The following is an 11612-nucleotide window of genomic DNA, read 5'->3' as shown; positions in this document are numbered from 1 at the left end:
ACTGAGTTTGGTTGTGCTGCATATAAAAATTACATCCTTCAGTTTGTTGTTTTGTTTATATATTTTACCTTTGAAATAGTATCGTATCAATCATTAAGTGTTCCTAATTGCACAGAAATGAGACTGTTTTCAATAAATAATTCCACTTTAATGGCAAAGTAATAATTTAGACAGATACAGTGTGCACACCTGCAAAAAAATATATGCAAGCTGGTTTACAAGCTAGAGGAACAATAAACCAATAGAAAATACATCATCCAGTTAAATCCGATGACACCAATTACTTATTATTAGGGCTTTACAAAGACTACAAAACTTTTCAGATGATTTATTTCACTGTTTCTGTCTATTTACATGATATGTTACATCAAAAATGTACAAAATATAAAATGTATACAGACAAATGCTTCACAAACATTTTAAGTTGTAAACTAGGTGGACTCACTGAGATGTATTGCAGGAAGTTCTGTATATGATAATACTGTGTGTGTTTGTGTGTCAAATATAGCAGGAAAAGATTTGCAAGGTTGCTCAGACCACATACATGCTCTGTTTACTTGCACACCTCACGCATCCATATAACACATGCACATTATGCTGGGAAGGAAGAATGAAGGGAATATTTTTGCCAGAATCTTAACTGCCACAGCGTGGGCTCAATATGGCCAAATGCTGGTCCCAGGCAGGAGAGGCAGAGCCCACTCTTCAGCATCACTCAGTCTCCAGTTGCAGCTTCAGAACTATAGTTCAACTGATCAGTGGCTGTAATAGGGTTAAACCTGCAAGCCAGAAGGAAGTACTTTGTTCCATCCTCCTGGATTAGCAGAGAAGCACAGCTGATGGCAGCCCTACGTGCTTCAACTGTGGTGCAGAAAATCAGCATCCCTACTAAGACATGCATCCCAATATTGAAGGATTGATTTTTTTTTTTTTTGGTGGGGGGGGATTGAGGTGCCTGTGGTATGCAAGTAAATACAGTAATAAAGAGCAGCTGTTGTTTTACTCAGTTGACAGATACACGTGCTCATGGTTCAAACTAGAAACTGATCTAGGTTTGGGGCCTGACCTCAGACAGACTAAATTCAATGTGCATAAAATCAGTTAGTTTGTACTAGGGCAATAGCACCGTGTAGGAACCTCTGTATTCAGTGATGCAGTTAAGTGCCATTGAAAACTGCATTGGTTTCTTTGTTTTACAGCAAATGACCACAGGGTGGCCATGAAGAGTTAATAGCACCAATTACACATCCTGAAGATAACATCCATTTAAGTGTACAAGTACCTGTCTACACAATGCCATAGCCCTTAGATTACATTTGTTTTACATTATTTTAACCAGTTGTCTCTTGTGGCAATAGCATTTCCAATTGCTCTGCACAGTTTTCATGCAATCTGTTTGTAGCCTGCCATGACAGATGCACTTAAAACAGTTTCATTTTTTCCCCAAGAATGTATTGGCTTCAGACACAAATTGAAACGTGCTCACTGTAGCATTGATAGCTCCTGCATAGTCAGAACAACTGTAAATACAGGACAAACACACCAGGTAAGAAGAGCTTTAAGGTTTGCATTCTGTATTTGTTTGCAACATACAGGAAATCTCAGCAAGTGAAACATCTCTTAACATCAACAGGATAAAATACATTTTTTTTGTTTGTTTGCTTTGATTTGTGCAAGGCATTTTGTATTTACAATACCCACCCAGTAGACTGTGCAAAACCAACCCACTTTTACAGTATAAACTCTTCCTCTTCCACAGTGGACTTCACTGCTTCAGTGTTCTTTAATGTTGAATTTCTCATGTACAACAATAGCAATCAAAACAACATGCTAAAACTAGAAAAAGGAGAAAAAAGAAAAAACAAATATTTGTGCTCATGCTGCATCAAGTGCGTCCAGCTCTGCTGGATAAGAATTCGAAACATTTAGCCTTCAAAAAATCCATTCCATAGGGCTGAATGGATTTGAACCAACTTTCTCAGCTTTTCAGGTGGTTATGGAAGTGGGTTTTGGGTTTCTTGTATAATTCTGAGGGTAGGCAGAGTAATCTATTCACAAGATAAAAATACTATATAGCAACTGTTCTTTCTCCTATCCATTTCTTTAAAAAATCATGATATACAGATATGAGGCTACTGTGTTAACTGACATTATCTCGTTAGTAAATGAAAAAAGCAGTGTAACTTACCAATGGTTTAGGAATTAAACCAACTGTAAAACTGTTCTAGAAATCTGTTTTAAGGCAGTGAGACAGCACCATAGGAAATGTTCCTTCTTTCACTGAAAAGGCTCAAACAAATGAAGCCCTAAGAAGCCTTTAGTCAGTGTTGCTTAATAATTGGTATAAAACTGTTGTTAAGGAGTGGGCAAGTGGTTAAAAAAGACCTTTGTGGTAAAAACAACTTTATAAAACCTGTGATTCGTACACTAAAAACTTGATGGAGCGCGTCACTGTGACCATGGCAGTTAGAATTAAATTGGCACTTATCCAGCATATCACAGTAGTGTTTTCTGGTGATTGCACAATACTGTTTGTGCTTACTGAGTTCCTATCATCCTCTTTGCTTTCTTTTGGAATGGGCAGTAGAGTACAACACACACTACTGTAGTCCTGTGACCAGCACCATGTGGCACAACAGAGGTTAGAAGAGGAGCAGAAAACCACATTGCTAATGCAGCACCTTAGAATCAACTAAAGTTAAAAACAAAAAAGTTTGCACTGTAAACTTGTAAAGAGAGAGGGAGAAAACAAAAGATTCCAGTTTGGCTAACACATGTGCAATCTGCTTAACTGCCCTTCATTTAGGGCCCTTTCCAGTTGATTCATGGAGTCTCACTTGGCTCCGCAGATATTGAAATGCCTTGAAATTAAATTAATTCAAGCTTGCCACTTCAATTTTTCTTCCCGACTTTGCAGAGTTAAATCTCCTGCCTACCTACAACACACCGTTCTTGTTCAGCGATCTCGGAGTGCTGCTTTAATACTGGCAGTGGTCTAGTGGAAATAATTTTTTACCATAATCCTCTACAAAGGCTCGTCCCCCCCCACCCCGTCTAGAGAGTTGATTCAAGGGATGAATCCAAAATATCGTCATGGTGGCTGGTGCTATCACTGTCACAGCTTTGTGCACTCGAGTAATTGGCTGCTTCTTGGAGCCTCATTAGCATATTCATCTGAAAAAGAAGTTACAGCAATATTTGTGTAATCACTGTTGCAGTTAATGGTTAAAAATTAAGCTGTCCTGCTATACAGGGCATAGGTACCTAGGATGAAAAAAAAGGTAAACTGATCTCAGGCAGGATGAAATATCAGTGGCTTCTCCTGGCTTGTGCCACTTTTGGTGCTTTCTGTCGTTTACATACATGTATGAGTATCAAGAGCCATAGGGATATAACAGGGCTGTGATAGCTCTGTAATTCAGTGGTATTAAATGGCTGCAGCTGCAATAATGACAGGGCAAGGAAACCATTTTGTAGCTAGACATCTGGGCCTGTATTTGGAGACGGTCAAGCCTCCAATAATTTTGTGGCTGGTGGAGCAGAATACAATAGCAAAGCAACTAAAAACATGACTACATAAACATACACCTTTTGAAAGAGTGGGAGAAGGGTGGGGTGGGCTGAAGCCAGCTGCTTCATACAAGAGCACCATCTGCTGTTCAGGACCTGACCTCAGCAGGAGGAATAGCAACAGAAACAGGAGACCACAGTTCTGAGAAGAGGCAAGGCATCAACATAATTAATTTAGATATTATCAGAGACTAGTACATCTGAAAAAAAACCCTTACAATGGAAGGCCAGCCTCGGAAAATTGCTTGGACGTCTGATGTTTAACTCTAAATAAAAACAATGATGATTGCATCTATCAAGTGTTCTTCACATCAAGGTGTTCAATGTGAATGCAGTTTAAAAGCAATACCTCAACTGAGTGGAACGATAAACTCCTATTGTAACAATAATTATCAGATAGAAAATAAGGAAGGGTGTTTTACTAAAGCAAACTGTTTTTTTCAAATTAGCTTAGAGACCCTTAAATCTTTGCACATGCCTGCACAATTGACTTCTTTCTATAAAAGTTTAAACATAGTATTATGGACACCGTCATGTAGTCTGAAGTCCCTAGTTTAGTGCATCTCTATGGTAATCATCTTATCTATCTTCAGAGACCAGTCTAAAATTCTATGTTCTGGAGATCTGACTATGTAGTCAAAATGCACCCTCCTGTTGGTTTAAAAGCAGGTTCAGGAACAAGTGCTGGATCTAGGGGAACTAGAAGATCCAGACAGCAAATACTGGGAGAAGCCTCAACATCTCTTAGTGGGCTGTGATAAAATTGTATAAATATCTGCACACTGCTAAGTGGAAGGGGATGGGGGAGACATAGGTAGGAAGTTCATTCAGGGTACAAAATCCGGAAGTGTGAAATGGCCTATTGTATTTATGGAATGGGAAAGTATGGGTCATGTAAGCTAATTCCCTGTGTTATCTCACCTGCAGGGGCTAAGGATTCATTCCCTCAGCACTGATGTAGTGCAGAGCATTTTCCCAAGAGAAGTACCATGTAGCAGGCTGCCTAGGAAAACTGGGCCAGCTGCAGAAGATGCTTAGCTGGCCACAGGATGTTAAAGGCTCCTAGGGAGAAGAGAGGAAGCTTAGCTAGTACCAGAAGAACCAAGCCAAGGACTTTCCTAGGGTCTGGTAAAAGACCCAGAGCTGCAAGGCTGGAGGCAGCAGTACCAAGAGACCAGGAGAGGGAACTTGCAGACCTGAGGACTCTCCTCAGGCCCCAAGAAGGTGCAGCCAGATTTGTGCTGCTCCCTGAGTGCTACAGTACAGTCTTCCTTCTCTTGCCTGCGTGAGTTTCCTTGCCCCGTCTCATGGTGCTTCTGTCTCCAGCTTTGCAGCCCTGGGGTTTTTGCCAGACTCAGGGACAGTTCTTGGTTCAGTTCTGCCACCACAAGCCAAACACTTTCTCAGTCTCTACCCCCTACTCCTCTCCATAGGAGCCTTTCACTTCTTATGGCCAGCTAAGCATCCTCTGCAGCTGATCCAGTTCTGCTAGGCAGCCTGCAATCACTCCTGACTACCTGCAGCTGGCTGTAGGCCTCACAAGCCTGCAGACTCCTCCAGCCCACAGAATGCAGTCTGCTGCAAGCCTCTGCCAGCTAGCCTACCACTTACCCTTTCTCTTTAGGGCTTCCCCCCTTTCTCAGGATATTGTCCTTACTTAGTTGTGGTCAGGGTATCTATACCCACACATTATGAATTAATGTAAGGACAGACTACAGAGTGAAATGTATAAAAGAATATCACTATAACACGAAGGATTTAAGATTCCATTATCACAGTAGGTAAAAGCAAACTAGAACATCTTTGGGTATATTTAAATACAAAAATACACTACATTTATGGTAATTACCTGTGTTTTCCTTTCACATCTTCAACAAATTTGTTTCTTATACAGTAAGTATGACACCACAATAAGTTGTCATGAGATGTTCTTGGAAATGGGAAGGACACTGAATTGCCTGTCTTACTATGACTGTCAGTGGGATATTAGGCAAGTCACTTAATCTTTATTTCTCAGTTTTCCTGCTGTAAAAGTTGAGGCGCTGTTGAGAATAACTGATAAAAGTGTATAAGGTGTTCTGATGTTATAATGGTGTATCCTTAGATTCATAGATTGTGAAGCTGGAAGGGACCTTGAGAGATCATCGGGTCCAGCCCCAAATTTATAAATAATAATTACTTTTTAATAATGCTAAGCAGACAAGTTATGCTGTTATTTCCTTAACTTCTGCATTGCTAGGATCAAACACATTATAAAGCCCTTCCTTCTCCCCACAACTCAAAAGCTTCATTCTTACCAAGGGATCCCCTTCTGTGTCACTTTGTGGAATGTGCTTTGACGTTGTTCCTTCTTTTGCAGATGCATAACCTTCATAACCCACATCCTCTGGCCTTAACTGAAGTAAAGATGGCCAGTCATGCTGAAGAGATGCAGAACTCCAAGGGTAAGTATCTGCTACCCACTTCGAAGGATCCTCCCATGGTGCTCTTTTACCATACATCTAAGTTATGGGCAGAATTAATATATTTATTCAGTCTGCAGTTTCCCATATATTGCTCTTCATAATACTAGAAAAAAAATCAAATGTATCTAAACATTTTTACAGCAGGGACTACATAACGGTTGGGCCAACATTTCAGAAGGGCTCATCAGCCACAGATGTATCCAATCATTCAAAAGAATTTACTTCCATTTAGGCACCTAAATAAAGTGATTATATTTTCAGAATGCTCCACACTTAACAGCCCCCCTTGAGAGCTAGAGGAAACTTCAAAAGAGATTTGCTAAGATGTGAAGTGGAGCATTTGGAAAAAGGGAGAGAAGTTTTAAAATAACTTTTTTCAAGGTATTTTGAAAGTAATGAAAACCTATTTTAAATGACCTCTTTTTCAAACAATGAGTAACCAGGGCTCCATGAAGAATAGAAAGAAAGAAGATCCAGTTATACAGCGCTTAGGGGAGCTGTATCAAGGCTTTCTAATGCTGAACAAGGTGTACTTCTAATAGGTTAAGAGAAGAAGATCACTTAAAGCTAAATCTACAATGGGAAATTTGCTTAGCTTTGCCAAGGCTCTTCTTAAATTCCCTGTTGGATACCAGATTTCATAATCCCCCATGTAAAGTACCCAGACTCCTTATGGAATATGTGGGGAGTGTTGGGCACTTGAGAACAGTGGTCACAGAGGCCAACAGGCTGCGTGGGGAAGCGACCAAGCTAAAAACTGCCAAGGGAATGCCTCTCAGAAAATTAGACACCTAAGTCCAGGCTGGAGACAAACATGTCCCTCCGGGTAGGATTCGCAGCCATTAACTGTTTTCAGAATTAGTGCCCAAGTCAGGCCAGTCCTTTTTTTCACAAGGAAGCCCTTCTCCCCCCACACCATGCCACACCACAGGTTGTGTGCGTGTGTGTGGATGTGTACCCTGTATACCTAAAAGTACAAGCCCCTTCAATCTGAAGCAAAGACTGGAACCTAGGGCTCAGGTGAATACAGCAGTTGCCAGACGGTAGAGTCACTCTCACTAACCCTCTGCCCCAATTAATATTGAATTATTTAATAAAAAGTGAAACAGATTCAGTAGGCAGTCTCCTGATAGCTGGAGGTCTGGGTTCAAATCCCTGCTCCAAATCAGGTCAAGGAGGGACCTGAATCTGATTCTTGCATGTCCTATAGACTATTGAATAAAAACAGTAACAACATCCTCCTAGCCCAATTCTGTGAACAGTTAGATAGGTAGAGAAACACCTCATTTAATACAGAACAGAATTTAGGTGCTGAGCAGTATCAAAACTTGGCAGGTTGTACATGCCTAGTGGAAGAAATTTAGGTATCTAGGGATGCATCTACATGAGATGTTTACTGCAGTTGCCTAATTATCTCTGTAGTAAATGTCTCAGCATCTACACATGCAGCCCTACTAGGCTGCAGGAAACTCATCAACTCCACAGCAGGATAGCACTTGTAATTTCAAGTACTATCCTGCTGTGGAGCTTTTTCATGTGTAGCAATGCACGTGTACACGCTGATAGGGCTGGCTAGCGCTTCAGGGTGCTGGCTAGCTAGCTCTGCACTGAAGCACCCTTATGCCCCAGCCAGTCCCTCCAGAGCATGTTGAGCTAGGTCAGAGCAGCCTTGGGCTGGCAGACTGACCCAGGGGCCCCCTTCCAGCTGGGGATGCTCTGACAACAAAACGTGCGGTGGTCCTAGGCATACGTGTAAATGCGGTGCCCAGAAACAATAAATTCTGGCACCATATATGCCAGAGTTTATTGTGTCACATTAATATGCACATGTAGATGTACCCTAGGGAACTTAGCTGCCTCCAGATTTAGATAGCAGGGTTCTGAAGATCTAAATTTTGGAGTTCGAAATCTAGTCTGATGGACTGGCACCTACAGCCCTTTGTGAATCTAGCTTCTTTTATATTCAGATTGCTCAGAGACTCCTAGAGAGATTCTGATACTCTTGAGTCTTTCAGAGTCAGCTTTCCTAAACTCATTATGCTTCAGATAAGAACTTCTGGAAGGGAAAATAAAACGTTAACCAAGGAAGTCAGAAGGAGTTTTGTGTCTTTCTGTTAATATGGTTATGGTTTTTAAGCACTTTAAAATATCAAAGAATTAGAATGGTTTCTGAAAAACCAGCATTTTCTTCTGCAGTTTTCATTAAAAGGAAGGCCCTAGCCCTTATATCTAGGAAATGATGGACCCAAATATGGCACAGATAATTTCTAGGTTTTTGTACCAGGCTAATGAGAACTATTTTAATATTATCAAGGTGCTCAGGAAAGAAACAAAAGAATCAAGGCTGATGACTCATTTTAATACCTTAAGCAGACAATGTATGATTTATGGGTGGTGCAAAGGAGAACACTACTGCTTTCTCTTATCCCTCTGAACCCTGGTTTAATAGCACCACTAATCTCAGAATGAGCATACCTGTACCTATTTGGCATATTATTGTAGAAGGCACAGGCACTATTTGATTACAAGTAAAATAAGCAGTTTTTGGAAAGTGAGATGCTTCAAGACAATGGGCTTCTAAAGAGTGTCTCAGCATCATATCTTTGGCTAGTTCATAACAACTTGTATTCTACCAAGGAAATGACTGCTCGAGTGTCAGCTGTATCAGTAGATGTTTGGCAAGAATTACTTTTCCATGACATGTCTCTCCATAGAATGCAAAATTACAGTACACAAACAGAGAACAAACAAAAAGGGGTTAAATAGAAAAAGGTTTAAAAAAAAAAAAAAAAAAAGGATCAGCTGACAACCAGAAATAATTTCAGGCTGCAAGATTGTTTCAGACATGTGCAGTTTGTGCAGTACCGGTTTATCTACAAGCAAAAGCCTAAAGCAGAGTTGGCTAACTTGAGGCAAGTGTGCCACTAGCAGCACAGGCAGCATTTGTGTGGCATACAGCAGATCAGGGAAAAGCCAGGCCACACAACAGCAGATAGGACAGAAAGCAGAACAGCAAAAAGACATAAGAAGTGCCGTACTGATTCAGATCAATGAGCCCAATATCCTCTCCCTGACAGTGGTAGGAGCGCATGTCTTAAGAGGGAGAGCACTGAACTGGATATACCTGGGATCTATCCCCTATTTATTACTTGCCTAGGAATCCACCATTATTGGTTTAGAGATGCTAGAAGAAACATCTCCAGCCATTCATTCAATAGCTATTAATAGATCTATCACCCATAAATCAGTTTAGTCTCTTTTTGAACGTGGCTATGCTATCTGCCTCTACTGCCTTCTGTGGCAATGAATTCACAAGTTAACTATACATTGTGTAAAAAGAGTGCTCTCTGCTTTAAGTTTTAAACCTGCCTCCTACTAATTTCAGTGGATGCCCCCTAATTCTAGTATTCTGGGATTTTGAATAACAGTTCCCTGCTTACTTGGTCCACACCCTTCAAAACTGTATAGATCTCCATCATATCTGTCCTTAGCCATCTCCTTTCCAAACTGAAGGGTTCTAGCTTTTTTAGTATCTCCTGCTATGGCAAGGAGATATGGCTTTAGGCCCCTGATCATTTTGGTTGCCCTTCTTTATATCTTTTCCACTTCTTCTACATTCTTCTTGAAATACAGAGACCAGAACTGTACACAGTATTTAGATTGTGGATGCATCATGGATTTGTATAATGGCATAATAATGTTCTCCATTTTGTATTCAATTCCCCTTGTAATAATGCTCATCATTTTATTAGCTTTTTTGGCCACCGCTGCACATTGAGCTGATATTTTTAGAGAACTATCTATAATGACTCTAAGGTCTCCTTCCTGAGTTGTAACAGTTTTTCAGAACCCAACACTGTGTACTTATAGTTGAAGTTATTTTTCCCCATGAGCATTACCTTGTACTTTTGTTGACATTGAAGTTCATTTACATTTATTTTGCCCACTCATTCAGCTTGGTGAGATCTTTCTGCAGCTGCTCTCCATCAGCTTGGGACTTGACTACCCCGAATAATTTGGTATCGTCTGCAAACTTGGAGACGTCAGCATGCAATTCCCATTTCCAGGTCAATGATGAAAATGTTGAACAAAACTGAACCTAGCACAGATCTCAATCTGAACCTCCCTCCATCCTGACATGTAAACATTAAGCCCTGCCCTTTGCTTCCTATCTTTTAGTCAGCTCTCAATCCACAAAATAACCTTCCCTCCAATCCCATGGCAACTTGGTTTTTTTTAAAGACTTTGATGAGGGACCCTGTCAAAAACTTTTTGAAAGTCCAAATATACTATATCAAGTGGATCCCCCATTTCCATGTGCTTGTTAACACCTTCAAATAACTCCAGCAGATGGTGAGGAAAGAGTTCTCTTTACAAAAACCATGTTGACTTTTCCCCAGCAGATCATATTTGTCCTTGTGAGTGCTCTCTTTTTTAATAATAGATACTAATAACTTGCCAGAGATGGAAGTGAGATTGACTGGTCTGTAGTTCCCAGAATCACCTCTACAGTCCTTTTGGAAAATGGGTGTTATGATGGCAACCCAACAGTCCTCTAGCACAGATGTAATTTGTAATTATAGGTTACATACTATTGCCAAGAACTCTACAATTTCACCTCTGAGTTCTTTCAAAACTCTTGGGTGAATGTGATATAGTCCTGATGACTTACTAGTATTTAATTTATCAACCTGTTCCAAAACTTCTTCTGTTGTCACTTTAATGTGATCCAACTCCTTAGACTTATCTTCTAGGAAGGACTGATCCTGCATGGGAATTTCCTCCGTATATTCTGTGGTAAAAACTGATGCTAAGAATGAATTCAGTTTCTCTGCTATGGCTTTTATCATCCCTGAGTGCATCTTTTAAACAGGAAGGGAGCACAGGGCAGGAAGCAAAAAGCAGAGCAGCAGATCATTCAGGGGCAAGGAATTGGGGTGGCACTCTGGAAAGGTGAGCAGCTAATTGGTGGCATGCTTGCCAAAAAGGATGCCCCCCATTGCTAATGTGTGGTGGCAGACAGAGAAGAAACCAGCACTTTGTGTGGTAAGTGTAAGAGAATGAATCTCAGTGGATGAGATTAATTCAGCATAAGGTACTCAAATGCTGCAAACACCCAGTGCTAGAAGATCTGTATGGACTTCAGGTAAGGGAATAGTGCTATTACAGGCATTGTGGAAAAGCAATATAGTAATACAGGAGAAGAAGAGGGCAAGAAGGAAAGTTAAGATCACAGGAAAAAAATCAAAGGGAAACAAGGAAATCAGAGACCAGAGGGACTAATAAATACATCACAGCAGAAAAGCAGAGAGGACACAAGTAAAAACAAAAAAGGGGGCAAACCTTTACATACAACTTGGCTATAGTCTGCTATTGCCTTAATCCAACTGAAGAAAACCAATGGAAAATTCTCCCTGCACAAAAGAACTGCTTCCTGTATCGTATCATCTGCCCTCCATGCTCCAGGCGCACATGGGAGGAGAAGATCATATTCAGTGTAAAGTGTGTGTAGGGTGGAATTAGTTGCCTGTTTCTGCACTGCTGAAGAATTCTTAAGGGAGCGTTACATCACAGTGT

The 11612-nt window shown here is 40.6% G+C and overlaps 1 protein-coding gene across 7 annotated transcripts in view; it reads right to left on the bottom strand.

The window, feature by feature from the left end:
• Window positions 1-313: 313 nt before the first annotated feature.
• Window positions 314-11612, bottom strand: part of NAV3 (neuron navigator 3) — an 890338-nt gene continuing 879039 nt past the window's right edge. For all 7 annotated transcript variants that reach the window (XM_090042583.1, XM_090042584.1, XM_090042579.1 and 4 more), the window contains 2 exons: window positions 5868-6071; window positions 314-3174 (listed from right to left, as the gene is read on the bottom strand). In XM_090042583.1, coding sequence (XP_089898709.1) covers window positions 3055-3174; window positions 5868-6071 — 324 coding nt within the window. In that variant the 3' untranslated portion in view covers window positions 314-3054. The remainder of the gene's footprint in view (window positions 3175-5867; window positions 6072-11612) is intronic.

The sequence above is a fragment of the Crocodylus siamensis genome, chromosome 4 (assembly GCF_052110815.1).
Source record: "Crocodylus siamensis isolate JL-2025a chromosome 4, ASM5211081v1, whole genome shotgun sequence".
Classification (NCBI taxonomy): domain Eukaryota; kingdom Metazoa; phylum Chordata; order Crocodylia; family Crocodylidae; genus Crocodylus; species Crocodylus siamensis.
The sequence above is the reverse complement of the archived record's forward strand: the minus strand, read 5'-3'. Positions and strand labels throughout refer to the sequence as shown.